This window comes from Phacochoerus africanus, chromosome 1 (assembly GCF_016906955.1).
Source record: "Phacochoerus africanus isolate WHEZ1 chromosome 1, ROS_Pafr_v1, whole genome shotgun sequence".
Lineage (NCBI taxonomy): Eukaryota > Metazoa > Chordata > Mammalia > Artiodactyla > Suidae > Phacochoerus > Phacochoerus africanus.
The window spans coordinates 136,078,183-136,095,551 of NC_062544.1; the positions used below are offsets into that span (position 1 = coordinate 136,078,183).

Genomic DNA, 17,369 nt, shown 5'->3' on the forward strand with positions numbered 1-17,369 from the left:
TTGCCACAGCTCTGGCACAGGTTGCAGCTGTGGCTTGGATTGGATCCCTGGCCTGAGAACTTCCATATGCCATGAGAAAAAAATATGAATAAAATAGATGGATGGGGGGATGGATGGATGGATGGATGGAAGAAGGAAGGAAGGAAGGGGGCAGACTCAATGAATATTTTAAATTCAGTTTCTACTTTTGAGCCCTCTGGAAAAACTTAGGATTTTTCATCTCCATTTCCAACTACAAAATGGCTGCTCAGCAATTAAGACTATTTCCTACAAGAGATATTCCATTTAGAGATCAAAATATTTAGCTGTTACCCACATAGTAGCAGCTGAGGTTTATGTGTCAATTGATTCAGAACATTCTTATCTGAACGCTACTATGAATTTGTTAATATTTTGGACTCCTATAAATGTCAACAGCCACATCAGCATTGGCACATATTCAAAAAATATCTTCACAACTGTGAGATATTATTCTTTCACCTAGATTCTCTAACTCTCTGCCAGTATGTGTTAATATACCCCCAAATCCCAGGTTGAAGGGTAATAAATTAAGAGTGATATTCTATGGTGCAGACAGATGTTTATTACTTAATAATAACCCACCAATCATCTGTTTTATCTTGATTTCACCATTTGTGATGGTATAAATGTCAGCTATGATGCAACTTTCAGATACATGGTTTTAAGGAAAGGGGGAAACCCCTGGGTTCTCAGAGAAGCATGTTACACAGTGACCAGTCATAAAAATGTCACGGGAGCCAGAAAGCACATTCTGACCATGAACATATTATGTTTTCTTTCCTTCAAAGTTTTGTAAAAAAGTTATTGTTTTATGTTCAGTTACATCACAAACATAAATAGTAGAGGAGTGTAGTTCAAGGAAAAATAAGTGCATAAGACGAGATGGTACAAAGATTGCACATTAAGATATTTAGGGAAATTATTGTTTTGTGTCAAGATGTCATTCAAAAACTCTCAGTCATGTCTCATTGCCTTGGAGCAAGGTCTAGCAGCTGGATAAGTCTTTCCAGAATGTTCCTACTTGGAAAATTTCCATCGCCTTGGGGCAAGGTCTAGCAGCTGGATAAGTCTTTCCAGAAAATTCCTACTTGGAAAATTTTCCCCCATTTAAGCTACCTGAGATGACGTTTGTTTTTCGGTCTTAGGGAAAGGAAAAAAAAAAAAAAGATGTTGATAGAGAGGGTGTAAATCCCATGCCATCTGGTTATGTTGCTAACAGTTCTCACCTTCATCACACCAAGATTTACAAAGCAATTTTTAGCATGAAGTCTCTTCATCCTCTACTCCCTGCTGTTTGACATCTTACATTCTCTTTTTCATATCCCAAAGGCTGTGTTGTTGCACTCGGATGGCAGTCCAGGGCTGTCATTGCAAGAAGAATATGCACAGGGCACCAACATGGGAATCTGGATCAAAGACCAAAGCTGTTTGCTTCTGAAACACTGGGAAACACTCAGGCCTATTCTTTACTCAAAATAAATCTCACTAGCCATCCTTGGACAAAATCCGATTTTTCTTTTTCTTTTTCTTTTTAGGGCCCCACCAGTGGCATATGGATGTTCCCAGGCTGGGAGTTGAATAGGAGCTACAGCTGCCAGCCTACCCACAGCCACAGCAATGTGAGATCCGAGCCGGATCTCCGACTTATACCACAGCTCACAGCAATGCTGGATCCCCGACCCACTGAGTGAGGCCAGGAATCGAACCTGCATCCTCATGAATACTAGTCAGATTTGTTTCTGCTGTGCCACAAAGAGAACTCCAAAATATGATTCTTTTTAACATATTTATATGCAATAACTTGATTAACCTATGAATTCCTATCTAATTAGTATTTGTCATGAAGGGCCCATGAACTAGTCTTGTATCATTACTTATATCACTGTAATTTTTCTTGTGCCTTTGGATTTCTAAAGATCTGGTAGTGATATCAGCAATGGAATGGTGGTTACACTAAAGCTCAGCTTTTCACACTACAGATTGCTGGATTAATAATTAAACTATATAAATCCATGCCTGGTACCTGATTTTTGGTTTGCCAATTCCTGGTTTTCCAGCTAATTTTCAGGAGAGTTCTAACTCCTTTTGCCACAGAGAGGTGCTGAATTATTCTGCAGAGAAGATGATGAATAGAAAGTGGTATGAAACATCGCAGAATGAGTAGGAGATAAGACCTCTCTCAAATGACAGCAGCCTGTGTTGCCTAGGAGTAATAGGGACTCCTAGGAAACATTTCTAATTGTCGCCCATCACATAGCAGTTTTTTTATCTTATGGCATCAAATAAATGGCAACTGCTCTTTAAGCAAAGCAGGCTCAGGTTGCTGCTACTTTCTTATATATTAGCTGCATAGATAAATTAACGGAATATGAATAATATGCAGCTTCCATACTTTCGGACTCCTATTTAGGCTCTTTCCTTGCTTATCCCTCTGGTCACTTACCCAGCTCCTCTCCATATTTTTAATCAAAAGAATCTCCTAGCAGATGGTTTATTTTCATAAGGACACAGCACATTGCTTAGCATATAAGCAGCACTCAATAGAGAGAGGGCACTATTATTATTATTATTATTATTATTATTATTATTATTTTGCCTCTGGTGTCTACTCCGTTAGGCTGTGACTCTGTTAGGGAGTATGATGGATGTGTAAAGCATGAGGATGTCCTCAGTAATCAGAAAATAAAAATATTAAACATTTCTGACTACTGAGAAGTGACCAAGTAGAACTGAAGAAACATGATGAAGTGAATAAAAATAACGCATTGGTGAAGATAGAGAAGGGCAAGTCATGTCCTGCAGGGACCGTGGGACTTTATGGGCACTGGGCAAAATGGATCAGAGTGTGGGCTGTGAGGCCACATCACATATACTGATAAATCCCAGAGTCATGGCTTCAGCTGCTCTGTGACCTGCCCTGCACCCTCCACTGAATTAAAAGGTCCTTAGTCCACAAGGGGATGAAGCTGGCTGATACCAGCTTCTGTGGTCAGAGTTCACTGTGATCTGTCAATGTCTGCACCTGTCTGCTTAGTACCCAAGGCATATGGTTGTTAAATACTTCTATCTCTAGAAACAAAGTTTGCAGTGCATTCTCAAGAAGCATTTATAACTGGCTAAATCTAAAAGGGATTCCTTTATTCATTCCAGGAATGTTTTCATTTGTTCAAGCATTATTCCCTGACTGCATATTATATACCAGCCTTGTGCAGAGTGAACATGAACATAGGCTCTGTCCTCAAGAAGCTCCCAAACCAAGGAGTCAGGGCAGGGGATATAAATTGGAACTTGGTGGACTCAATATCAGGTAGACTTGGACCAATGAGAATCCTGTTTTCAGTGTCTAAATCTGATGTTCTGGCCACAGTCATTTTTTCTGAACAGTATAGCATGAAGGAAAGCATGCTTTTGTTCAGTTATGTGCTATCGCCTGCATGCACTAGGTTCTTAAGAGCTACTGGGCTCTATCTGGCCAGATTGCTTTCCTTCTTCACCTGCAATCCTGCTTGACTTCCAAAGTCACCTCAACCTATGAGCTTTAGCAATGAAAAGGCAATAGGAAGTCACCAAATGAATAGCAATATGAAGTCACCAAAGGCAGACATATATCAGGATATCATTACTCAAGAGAGCTATGACTGGCCAACAGTTTTCCAATTCCACGACAACAGAAGAGAGCCATCTTTTGGAACACGTTTTATTCAATAGCTTATTAAGACATTTTCACTGTGTACATGGCCAGCCAACTAAAAGATCCTTCCTTTGTTAACAGGAATATGTCTTTTCATAAAAATGCTTAAAGAAGATCCCTTAGTCACTCAGACTCTTAAATGGGATCAACATTTTCAAAGCTCACCATAGACAAGACTACTTAGTTATTATTATCATATGTTGATTTATAAAATAAATTTTAGTTATTTTGATACCTCCTTACCAAATGTAATTCTAAGAATTATTAGTTTCTATCTAATACATGGCCTCCTAATACCCCCCCCTTTTTTTTCCATAATAAAGTCCTTCTTTCCCTTTGGAAGCTATACTTTTCTCATTCCAGTGCTTGTTAGCAGATGGAAGTCTCTGGTTCTCAGCTGCAGGGAAAACCTCATAAGCATGGCTCATCCAATTAAAATCAGAGGCCACTGAACAACAGCCTGTCTGGTTCATTAGGATATTTAGCTCTAAGTACCATAAGATCCCAGAGTTGTCAGGGGACATGTGCCAACACAGGAGTCTACATGACAGTGGAATCAACACAGAGGAAAGGTGAGCCAAGAAGTACCTAGAAAGACCAACTACTTACGAAAGTAGGTGAATCTCTGGGTCTTGTAGACTGGGTTCTCAGGGAGCAAATTATTAGAGTTTGGGATAAAAGATTTTTATCAATGATCAAAACCTACGCAAATAAGGAGGCAGAAGCAGGACTTGAGACAAACTAGAAGTCAAACTGTGATGTGATCCAACAGAGCCTTGCTCATAGAGGCAGGAAGCTCTGGATTGAGTACTGACCACCAGGACTGCCCAGTGTTGGGGAGAAATGGCTGGCCCCTCATGGTCTCTCCTTGTTCAGTCACCAGACGTGGGCAGCTCCTGGAAGGATGAGACCAGGGGCAAGTGGCTCTCTGCAGCCCAGGAAGATCAGGAAGGTGCTAAGAACTGGAGATTATCTGTTAACCCTACTGCCCATAGCAAGGTAGTGAGGCCTTCTGGGTGACAAACCTCCATGTCAGCCACATAGCTCTACTAGACTCCACGTGATCATCCCAGTTATATGAGCCAGTAAACACCCTATTTTCCTCAAGTCAATCTGAGCTCAGGTTCTTTTATTGATAATCAAGAGAGTCTATGCTTCCCTTCAAAGTTGAAGTTCCTTGAATGTACATTTTTGTTGAAATTCTGAAGTTGCAGAGGAACTTCAACTTTGAAGGGGTAACTTCATGACTTCAGCAAAATATACATTCCCCAAGTAGACTGGGGAGCCCAATTTAAACCCAAACTCACCAACATGAGGGCAATCGTGGCAGCTAATCAAGTCCCAAATCTGCAGTCTGCAGCTGGCTCAGACATTTTAAGTTATCAGATACTTAAGATGGGAAATGTTTGTTTTATTGGGCTGATGGGCTTGTGATTAAAACTGCTAAGTCACTGGGGGAAAAGGACTTCGGTTTGTATGGCACAAAATAAATAAAGTCCAACATATTTTCATTTGAATAAGCTTTACTATGAGGGGAAGAAGACTTCTCAGTCTCCCCTCTGGTCATAAGGATCCTCTCTAACTTCTTTATCTCTTAGTAATTCACATCCTCTCAATAACAGAATGTGTTTATTTCTCTGAGAACAGTGATTCGTACATTAATAATGGCCTCTTTGTTCTGCTGCAAGTGACCAAGTCTGCAATAGTGAGCATAGGAGGAAAATCAAACCAGCACTTCAGGCTCTTCCTGGGGAGTGGTGCTTATTAAATTATTTTCGTATTGCAGAAGTTCATTTTCACTCTTTGTAGCTATTTTGTTAAGCTTCTGAATTTCCAACAATATTTCAATTTATACCAATGTAGCACAAAATTTGCAATTCCAACACCCTAATAAAAATGATGTGAACATACCTACCTGTATCATTTTAGAAATCTATTATATACATATATCAAGAGGTCCAACAGCTTATATCAAGAAGTATGTGTAAGTGTGTGTGTGTGGTGGGGGAGGGGAGAGAGAGAGAGAAACCACAAAGACACTAACGTATGTCACAGTCTAAAACTAAATAATAAATGCTAACAGTATAGGGATGAAGCATTATACAGCACCATTAGGTAACTGAAAAGAACTTGATCTTGTTTGCTTTTAGACTCTTCCTGGTTGGAATGATTAAGTTATGATTATAAACTTCTCTGGATAGACCATTTTCTGTAGTTTTTCATATTCCGACTCAGCTGACAGAATCCGATGCTGGGATTATCAAGTTTCTCAGGGTAATTTATGGAAGCAATAACAGTACATATGCTGTGGGTCATGCCCTGAAACTTATTTAATAAATATAAAAAACCAAAACAGAGCATTTTTTTTACCTCCGGAGTGTGGCGGGGGGCCGCAGAGCAGGACGACTCCTTGGCCTTCACGTACTGACACTGTACTTCTCATTTTGGTTTTAAAATTTTCAAGATCTGATTTGAAAACAAAACAACACAGAATTTCAGAAAGAACCATAAATTTAAAATGTTAAACAGAGACATTCCTTTCTATGGGAGGGTTAATTAAAAAAAAAAAAAAAATCCTTCTCAGAAACCTTAGGATGAGAAGATTCAATATTTGTTTAGAGAAGGAAAAGTAGGGTTTTGATTTCTTTATTAAGCCTTCCAGAAATTCAGCAATAGGATAAGAATACATACCCACTAATCCTGTAAATTAAGTCAACATATTCCTTTTTATTTGAAGCTGTGAAAAAATACAAACTGTTTTTATCATTGCCCCGATGCTTTTTTTCAAGTACTTAATAAAGCAATCAAGGCAAATGCCATTTTGATCACCAGCGGTTATTTTTATAAACCACTTAATTTCTTCCAATAACAAACCAGGACAGCAAATTCTAATTTATACTCTCCAGCTTAAATTATAGCATGGATACAATTCTATTGGCTTCATTTTGAACAAAAGCTTAAGCCTATGGGGAAAAAGAGAAGAAAAATCTACTATTTCCCTAAACTCTAATTTAAAAAAAAAATACTGTGAATTCCACAGTTAAGATACTCAGTGTTGTCACTTTCTGTATCAGAACAATTGCATTGTCAATCCACAAGAGAATATATCCATCTTATAGCTTTTAAAGGTTGATATAAATTGCCTATTTGGTGACTACATAAGTAAGGTAGTATACGTATTTTAGAATATAACTTGAAAAATTTTCAACTTTGCCTTGAAAAATGTAAAAAAACAAAACAGTTATCTCTCAATTGATAAAACTACAAACTGTAGACACTTACTCATATTCTAAGCACCATAAATCACTACATCAGAGGAAAATAAGATGGCCTATGTGCATTTTATTGTTACTAAAAAATAATATAAAATTGCTAAGTTTGAAGTTGAACCATGAAATAAAAGCAATTCAACAAACCTCACATATGTCTGACTATAAAAGAAGAAAAGAATGGTGTTTATGGACTTACTTTATGCAGAGGTTACCTTACAAAAACGATATAATATAGCATTATGTCATCTTAAATCTACTACTAAAATGCAACGTTATCAAAACATTAAGGCTCTTGAAGTGCAACTGAGTAGAAATGCAAAACTGTACCATCCAATTGTTTCCCAAAGACTAAATGGGTATGTATATCATATCAGAATGTTGCCCATCCATGGGAAAAATAATTTCAAATAATTTTTTGACAACCAAGTATATATTATTATTGCTGATTTCCTATCCATTCCTTGTTTTCTTCTGTTACATAATCTCACACCATAGAACATAGTCATCACTGATTTTACCTCTAATATGCAAAAAAGGATTTCAAAGTTCTACAGAACCTAACAATGTTTCCTCTCCCCCAATGGCAAAAATTTCATTTGCCTGAATAGTACATACTATCTGTCACAGATATATCTACTGCTCCAAAAACTTGCATTTATATGATCTCTACAGTATATAAGGGAAAGGGACAATATTTTTGAATACCTGATGTAGCCAGTTCATGGAACATATGTGTCAGGAATGGCAAAGATAAATAACTGTAGGGGCCTTGAGTGTTTTCCGGGGTATTTATTTATTTATTTACTTATTTACAGAACACTAGAGACTATAGAGATGAAAGTAGTAGTATAAATATCTAAAAAGTATCAGATTACTGAAATATCCTGGAGGATCATTTATGTAACCCAAATCCAAGTCAAGGCTGCATATGACACAGTCTTGGCAAGAACTGTTACTAGAATTAGCCCTTTCAAGGAGTCAAAATACATCAGGGGACTTCCCGTCGCGGCGCAGTGGTTAACGAATCCGATTAGGAACCATGAGGTTGCGGGTTCCGTCCCTGCCCTTGCTCAGTGGGTTAACGATCCGGCGTTGCCGTGAGCTGTGGTGTAGGTTGCAGACGCGGCTCGGATCCTGCGTTGCTGTGGCTCTGGCGTAGGCTGGTGGCTACAGCTCTGATTCGACCCCTAGCCTGGGAACCTCCATATGCCACGGGAGCGGCCCAAGAAATAGCAAAAAGACAAAAAAAAAAAAAAATCAGGAATAATTCCAGAAATTATTTGGTAGAAACTATTTAGATTTTTCTTTCCATGCCCTCTTTAATTCTTGCGAACACTTGACTTAGTTCTGGAGCCTCTAAGACAATCAGACTTTAAGAGGAAATAAGCATGATGCAACTAACATCATAGCTGATGAAGAAAGACTGAATGATTTCCTTCAGCATCAGGCATACAAGCATGTTCATTCTCGTCACTTGTAGTCAACATCACATTAGAAGTTCTAACCAATGCCATAATGAAAGAAAAAAAAGAAGCATACAGTTTTGACAGGAAGAAATAAAAGTACCTGTATTTGCAGATGAAATAACTGTCTAAACAGAAAAACCAGAAGGCATCTACAAAAAACAAAGCAAACAAACTCACACTACAAAGCAAGTAACCTAGGTCACAGGATACAATTTCTAGATAGTAACGACACATATGCAGAATTCAAAATTAAAAACACAAAGTTGCTTATGATCATTTCAGATAAAATACTTAGGTATACAGATAATAAAATATGCAAAGGACACATATACTGAAAATTATAAGATACAGATAAAAAAGAATCAAAATCTAAATGAAATGAAAACACACCCATACTGTGTTCACGGCCTGGAAGACTCAGCACAGTGTCAACTCACCCCAAATTGATATAGAGGTTTAATGTGATTACTATCAAAATTCCAGCAAGGCTTTGGTTTGTTTTATTTTTTTTATAGATACAAAAAGACTTAATTCTTAAATTTATATGTAAAAGCACAGGCCTTTGAGAAGCTAAGATAATTATCAACTAAGCAGAATGCAGTCTAAAAAAGTCAGTCTACCTAATATTAAGGCTTAGTATATGGCTACAATGAGTGAGAGGGTGTGGTATTGGCAGAGGGATAGATACCTAGATCAATAGAACAAAACAGAAAAGCCAGAAACAGACCCACACAAGTAAGCTCAATTGATTTCTGACAGATGTGCAAAAGCACTTCAGTGGAAGAAAGACAGCTCTTCCATAAATGATGCAGAAGCAAATGGACAAACATAGGTAAAAAAAGAGATGAACCTTGTCCTCAACCTCACTCATATAAGCAAATTAAGTTTAAAAATGAGTTGTGAATTTGAATGTAAAACATAAAAATATAGAAATAATAGAGAACTTTTAGTGAAAAAAGATAGAAGCACATCTTTGGGACCTAGAGTGAAAGTCCACAGGAAGAGGATGACAAGACAGGCAACAGACCAGGAGAAAATATTTTCAAACCACTTACCCAGTAAAGGAATAGTATCTAGAATAACCCCTCTCAAAATTCAAATAGTAAAAAAATAAAACTCTTCAGTTAGAAAGTAGGTAAAATAGTGGAGAGGCATTTCACTGAAGGAGAGATAGAGATGGCCAAGAAGGACATGAAAAGATTTCAACATTATTAGCCATCAGGGAAACAGAAATTAAAACTGCAATGAAATATCACTGTGCACCTATCAAATAGATAAAATAAAAAGACAGCATCAATATCAAATCATGGAAAGGATTTGGAGAAACAGGATCAAACTGTTGCTTTCTGAGTGTACAACATTTTACAGTCACTCTAGAAAAGAGTTTGGCAGTTTCTAAAAAAAACTAAACACACAACTACCATGTGATCCAGAAATTGTACTCCTGGGCACTTATCCCAGGGAAATGAAAACATATGTGCACAAGAAACCCTGTACAAAAAGTTTATACAGCTTTATTTGTAATAGCCCTGAACTAGGAAAATCCAGATGTCCTTAAATGGTTTAATGGTTAAACCAACAGGGTACATACATATCCTGAAATACCACTTAGCAATCAAAAGCAAGAACTACTGCTACCTTAAACAACTTGGATGAATGCGCAAGAAATCATGCTAAGTTAAAAAAAAAAAAATCCTGAAAGGGTACATGCTGTATGACCCCATCTGTATAATATTTTTAGGATGACAGATTTTCAGATATAGAGGATGAGTAGTTGCCAGTGTTTTGGGAAGTTGGGGGCAGGGATATGGGCGTGGTCATGAAAAAGGGCACTGTCAGGGATCTTGACCACAAGGTAGATACACAAACTACATGTGACACAATTGTATAGAACTAAACACACAAACAAATTAGTACATATATAGCTGGTGAGATCTAACTTAAAAACAAAAATACAGCTTTCCATACATTTTTACATTCTTTCCTCTTCCTCCACACCCCCTACAGGCTGGAAGTAGCTCACCTTGACTGCCCTCCAGGCCACTAGCTGTGTTCTAAGATATCCCAAAGCTCTAGTCACACCTTGGGGACAGTATCTCCTAAACTAACATCAAGGGGAAGTACGTAAAGCCAGGAGAGAAATAACCCTCCTTATTCTGAGTGAAAACACATGGATACTTCCTGGCATATAAAACATTCTACTTTGACACCTGTCTTAATTTTCTATATTAGGACAGGTTTTCTAAGGGCTGTGCCAAGGACTTCACTTTCAGGTTGTTCTCCCCACTCTGGGGAGAGGAAGACAGGATCACAGGAAAGTTGCAATGCATCCAAAGAAAAGAGACTCTAATTTCCTCTGACACTTCTCTGATTTCAATGGCTTCGTATTGCTAGTGCTGGTTTCTCCAGGTGGATTAATCCAGGTAGGCTATCAAGCAGGGTATGTGAAATGTCACTCAGTACAACTGCGGGGCTTGAGGGCACAAGTCTAACTCCGTATAACCTAAAATTAGCCAAAGCATGGGCCATCATTTCCCATGTCAGTTTGAGAAACACTGTATTAAGCTACGTGAAATGACTGTCTCTATGTAGAATATGGCAGAGACCAAAAATGAGAAATTGTAGGATATCCTGCGGTGGTGCAGTGGGTTAAGAATCTGACTGCAGCATCTTGGGTCACTGTGAAGGTGTGGGTTTCATCCATGGCCTGGAACAATGGATTAAAGGATCCAGTGCTGCTGCGGTTTCAGTGTAGTTTAAAGCTTTGGCTCAGGTTCAGTCCCTGGCCTGGGAACTTCCATGTGATGTGGGTGCAGCCATAAAAAACAAACAAACAAATAAATAAATAAATAAATTTGGTGGATGGATCTTATAGAATGGCCTAAAGATTATGACCAAAGAATTCTGTGTAGCACAATTTATGAGATATGCTGGCAATGCCAATACATTGAATTGGGTACACGAACGTGCAGCTGAATGTATCATAAATACAAAGACGATGACAATAAGAGGTTGCAAGGTAAGAAAAAAATCTCCCCAAGAAGATTAAAAGGGAATGTAAAAAATGGCAATAAATCTGAAATTGTGACCAGCTGACTAGAAGGTCCTAAGGCTTAAAAATTTAGAGCTCAGCCTCAAAACACCTTGAGATCGCTAGCATTTGGAGCCTGAGGACCTAATAAAATCATTATCAATGAAAACTGCATGTGAGCTTTAATACTTGTGTAACAATACCCAATTTTATGCTATGAGGTGAAGTGTTACCTTTTCAATTAAAATGCAAAGTACTGCCCAGTAGTGATACTTAAATAAATTGTAAATGGAATACAGATATAAGCAATATAATAGCCTTCTGTGCATAATACCTTAAATGCCTTTAATGTTTAATGCTGAAATGCTTAGCGTTTGTAGTTACCAAATTAAATCATTACCCAAACTGTGTAAATGACAAGGATGCTTTTGAAAGAATCAGAGAGTTGCCAGTAAAAGAAAGTTGTGCACATCTATAAAAAGCCGAAAAAAAGGCAATGAACACATCTGAAAAGACAATAAAAAAAATCAAGGCAGCAGTTCCATTAAGGTTTTCACCTTAATCTCCGTGTTACCAGATGTCATCAGGAAGAGTCCCATGAAATGATCAAGCTTCCATGATCACGGGGTAGAATTTCAGTTAGTTGAAAAATCTCATTAAAACATGACCTACTACAAAGCAAACAAACAAACCAAAAACCTATGGTTCAGTGGATGACTGACTTTTCTTTTCCTTTTTCCTGTTGAAGCCTCTGGAAGATATCCCAAATTTGAATATAACACACTGTCAGTTGACTCTTAATCATCTTTAGTACCAGCAAGACCTACACTTAACCATTATTTCCTGATCTATATTCCAGCCCCCAAATTCAAAGTGTCTCCTATTTTGTTCCCTTTTCTACTTAATATGTCAGGCCAAGTCTCAAAACATTTCATCATAAATGGAGTTTCTAAGAGAAAATTCTACCATGGCAAGCAATAGGTGAGTCTTAGAAAAATAAAGATGTTCCCTTATGTAAAAACAATGGCTTTCTCAGCGAAGTTTTAAATAGTACCTTCTATTTAATTCCCTCAGAGTAGAACCTCTGAAAGGGCTTGGGTGACCTAGTGTATATGGGAGATGATCTCAGGAGGGAGGAGGGTGGGGGTGAAGACAGTAAAAGAGGGATGGAAGAAAAGCCATCATTTAGGTGTGCTATTAAGGCTGCTATTGTAGTCAAATGAGGGCTTGATCCTGTATGAACCAACCTCTGATGAGTGGACAGAATGCCTTCTACAACCATCAATTTGAAAAATGGGAGTCTGGGGCATTTAAATTCAGGCTCCCACCCTTAATAGCAGAGGGTTTTCCCTGGGGGCAATAATTCCCACGCAGCCATCAGAGCTACTAATGTGAGCTTCCATAGGACTGTCTACAAGCACTGCACATTAATCAGAGGTGGGCAGAGGGGATGTAAAAACATTTTGGTGGTACCAAAAATGTCTATGGCAAACAGATTTCTCACTTAAGTTCTTAAAACAGGTTTAAGTTTCCAAGCAGACTTAAGTATTCAGTATTTTCTAAGCCTACTTAGGAAAGTGGGAAGCACTTAAGAAGACCTTAACATCTTCAGGAACTAATTTTGTTTTCCTTTTTTTTTTCCTTTTCAGTCAAACCCACCACATATGGAAGCTCCCTGGCCAGGAATGGAATCTGAGCTGTAGCTATGACCTACACCACAGCTGCGGCAATGCTAGATACTTAACACATTGTGCCCCAGTGGGAAGCCCTATTTCTGTTTTTAGTTTTTTAAACTCATTTGAAATATTGGCACAACAGTTGAATTCTAAGCACTTAGGGATACTTTACACGACCCTTCACACAGCTATTTCCTCCCTGTTTCCTAACACCCCACTGCTTCAGCACCCCTAACTCTCAGTCCCATACACTGAAACAGTAACAAACTATTTGGATTTCCTCAAGCACAGAATACTGGTCTAGTGATACAGTGGTGCTCCCACTCCTTCACTGGCATTGTGCACCTTTATTCATCTTCAAAACCAGGTGTACCCACATCCCCTTTATAAAACTCTTAGAATTACCTCCACCCGTTCCCTTGTGTATTTCCTGAGTTTTTATATTATTCCATTTTGTTCTTCTACCCTAGGGGCTCCATCAAGATTAGAGCATCAGCAGTTTCATCTTAGGTATCTACACAATGGTATATTCATTGGGATGGTATGGGTCATCAATAGATGCTTGAAATGAGTTCAATTATCTTTGCATCCATCATATCCTTTTTCTTGAAATTTCCATGGTGGGCCCCCCTATCAACATTAAATCCTCTGTTCCTGGGTTGCAGATTTCTCAACTTTCTACTAGTTAGGTTTAGGAAAAGAAAATGGGAATGGACACACCAGGGATCCTATCTTTGCTCCACCATAATCCAGATCTGCAAGCCTGGAGGAATTAACGCTTGATGGTCTGTGCCTTCCAGCTTTTAATTTATAAACTGAGGACAACACCTGTCCTCTGAACATCACAGGGGTTTCTGAGGGAGGATTTCTGGCATCACAGACCTGTAAGCCCTTTGAATAATAAAAAGAATTAGAAAAGTGTAATGTTCCATTTTTCCTTTTGAATCTCTGGTTTTACAACTATCCTTACTTCAATCTCTCTGATCTCTCATTGACGACTTCAAACATGCAAAGATCATCTCATCTAAAAAGCAAAATATATCTTCCAATAACCTTCATGCTCCACTTTCCTAAAACAAGCCTCCCCTCCCCCATAACCATCTCTTTGTTTCCTTCCACTTTTTTTTTAAAGACAGCATTTATAATAACAGCAGAATATAAAGTATCTAAAAATCTAAAAAGTGGTGTAGAAGGCAATTATGGGCACAATTTACAACTTTTTGAAAGGCATTAAAGACTTCATAACTAAATCAGGACATATAGCACATTTATGGGATGGAAGGCTATACTAGAAAGGTGTATTTTTCTAAAGATCTAAATCCCATCAGGGTTATTTCCTTCCACTTTTTAACTTGAAATGAGCTCAAGTCTCTGTTCTCTGCAGTCACATGAACCCCACTACAAATTTTCTTTCCTAAAACTAACTGCTAGACCCCAGGGCAAATTAATTTGCTTGTTGATCCACAGTTTCATCATCTGTAAATTGAGGATAATAATAGAAATTACCTCTGCTATTATTTTGAGGAAGAAATAAGTTAACCCTATGCCAATTGCTTAAAACAGCATCTAATTTATGATAGTTATGTCCAATAAATGATAGCTATCATTTTTCTTTATATTCTCTTAGAAACCTTGTCAAGTCTAATGTGCCTACCACTGTGTCTATATAAATGATATGTCCATTAAAATTTTGATTCAAAACATGCATTTTCTACATGCCTTCCAGACATATTTTGGACGTCCAATTGCCAATCTCATAATCAACATTTCATTTTTCTTTGCTTATAGTGGCCCCTACAAAACCACTTCCTCTTCTAACTTCCATCATTGTATTCTTACTCTCTAAATCTCCCAGTTCCAACTTGTCACTTCTCATTTCCACATTGTTTAATCCATTCAACTTTATCATGTTAATTGTTTTGCCAAATTTACTCTCACTCTTCCCAATTCTGATTTCTCACTATCAGCATTTCAATTTTACTGGAACAATTTTATGATGCAAATTCATCCGGCATGTATTCAGCATAAGGTCCCTGTATGCTTGTCTGCCTTTTAGAGCTCAGCATTCCCATTGTCATAAGAATATACTTTATCAAAACTAAATTGATATATGAAGGGATTAATGGATGAATGGATGTGCTAGGCTCTGTGACAGAATTTCCTGCAATTGACCCCATTTAATACCCACAAAAGCTGTATTATAAAGGTCTTGTTTTTCTATTTTTCCAAAATTTCTGTGGTTTAAAAGCAATTATGATGGATTTTGACAAAGGTAACACAGTAAGTAGTGGATCCAGTTCCAATGATTTCAAATCCAGCTCTTTTAATCTTTATACTATGTGATAAAGTCTATTCAACCTTCAAGCTGGTCTCTCCACCTGTGGTCTCTCGGGTCCCATCCAAACCATCTATCTTGTGCCCGTGGACCCAAGGTCAGGATTCTTCATAAAACACACCTCCAGTTTCCAAAGCCTGCTCAAAAATGCACATGAATTAATTATAGCCTAGATGACTGAGTCCACTTTCTTGCTCCAACATTCAGTCATTCATCCAACAAACATGTATGCATTTGCACATGCACATATGTATATACGTATATGTGTGTGAAATATGTGCATATGTCACAGGCGTTGGGGCAAGAGAACATGGTTTGTCATTCTGAGTATTTCTGCTTCTAACTTTACTTGTGTTTCATCCTTCTCCTTCCAACTTATGTTAAATTTGCATATCTCAAGGTCTAGTTTGAAATGTTAATCATTGGTGAAGGAAGAATTCTTCCATAATTCTGAACTACATGGTAACTGTGTTTTAGATTAGTTTGTCTCATGAGACTAAGGATGAGTGTGGGCCTTCCACCATCTCCTCCTTTTGCCATTCGAAGACCTCAAGAAGGACCTATCCAGTACAAATGACTTTAACTCAAGCTGTATGATCCATTTCCTCTAGAAAAGATACTGTCCTCTGTCCAGGGCTCACAGAATTCTTACGCCTAGAAGCTACTCTCCAGCACGCCCTTCTGCTTCCATCAGTTGAACTGCCTATATTTGTTAACAGAACTGATCATCCTTGTTACATTTTGTTGTTGTTGTTGAAATCAAATTACTAGAGAAATACTAAAAACGTTGATGAAATATGTACATGAAAATAAAGGGAGCTGTTGTTTAGGAAAAATAAATTTAAAGACTTTGCAATTATTTCAATAAAGAAAATTCACCCTTTTCTCCAAACTGATGCTAAATTAGGTGACATACATGATGCGAAATACCATAAAAAGTTATGAGTATGAAATAAAAATCCTTATATAATTTCTGTACCCAGGATGCTTAAGAAATAGTTTTTAAATTGTCACACAAATTCAAAGAAAAATAGTAACTGGAAGTCAAAGAAGATTCATAATGGGTGTGTGCGGGGAGCCAAGAAGATACAAAGAGCCATGGAAGGGAGCTTGCCTGAATGGTGCAAAACCGAGGGCAGGCTCCTAATCAGAAAAAAGAACCTTGCCAGAAGGCAAAAAAAAACCCTGAAGGCAGGTTGCTAACCAAGGAAGGGAGCTCACGTGAACGGTACATGCCCAAGGTGGGCCTCTGGACAGGATAAAAGCTTGCCTGAACGGTACATGCTGCAGGTGGGCTTCTGGTCAGAATAAAAGCCTGCCTGTACAGTATAAGCCGAGGGCAGACCTCAGGTTACACAGCTCTCATGTTGACGTTGATGGAGAAGAATTGGGGCTTTCCTGGGAAAACAATTTCCATGTTTGTGAAGGAGAACATGGATTGTTTCTCAGGTGACCTAGTCTTTCCTGTTGTTTTATTTGTTATTCCGTTCTCCTCAGTCTTTCCTGATTATTTACTTATTATTCTTATTTTCCATTCTTACTTTCCTGGGGTGATTTGTGATTTAACAAAAGTGCAATAATAATATAATAAGAATTTCATCCTGAAGGACTTTCCCCTATTTAAATCAAACTCAATTAAAACAGTGTTTATGTACTAACTAGTTATACAGTAAACTTTAGAGTTAGGATTTTAATGAGGTTCATAGAAGTTAGACATATATTATTCTTGATCAAAAGAAACCCAGCTATGAGTCTTGTCCTTGATTTTAGAAACTTTTAGCGGTAGCTGGCTAAGTTGATTTGTATTTTCTCACACTGTCTCCCTTCCAAGGACACTTTAAAGATAGACATTAGTCTGAAGATAGGATTTTTTGTGT

The 17,369-nt window shown here is 37.9% G+C and overlaps 1 protein-coding gene across 2 annotated transcripts in view; it reads right to left on the reverse strand.

The window, feature by feature from the left end:
• Positions 1-17,369, reverse strand: part of CNTN3 (contactin 3) — a 362,517-nt gene that overhangs the window by 160,147 nt on the left and 185,001 nt on the right. For both annotated transcript variants that reach the window (XM_047779257.1, XM_047779251.1), the window contains exon 5: positions 6,083-6,178. In XM_047779257.1, the coding sequence (XP_047635213.1) occupies positions 6,083-6,178 (96 nt within the window). The remainder of the gene's footprint in view (positions 1-6,082; positions 6,179-17,369) is intronic.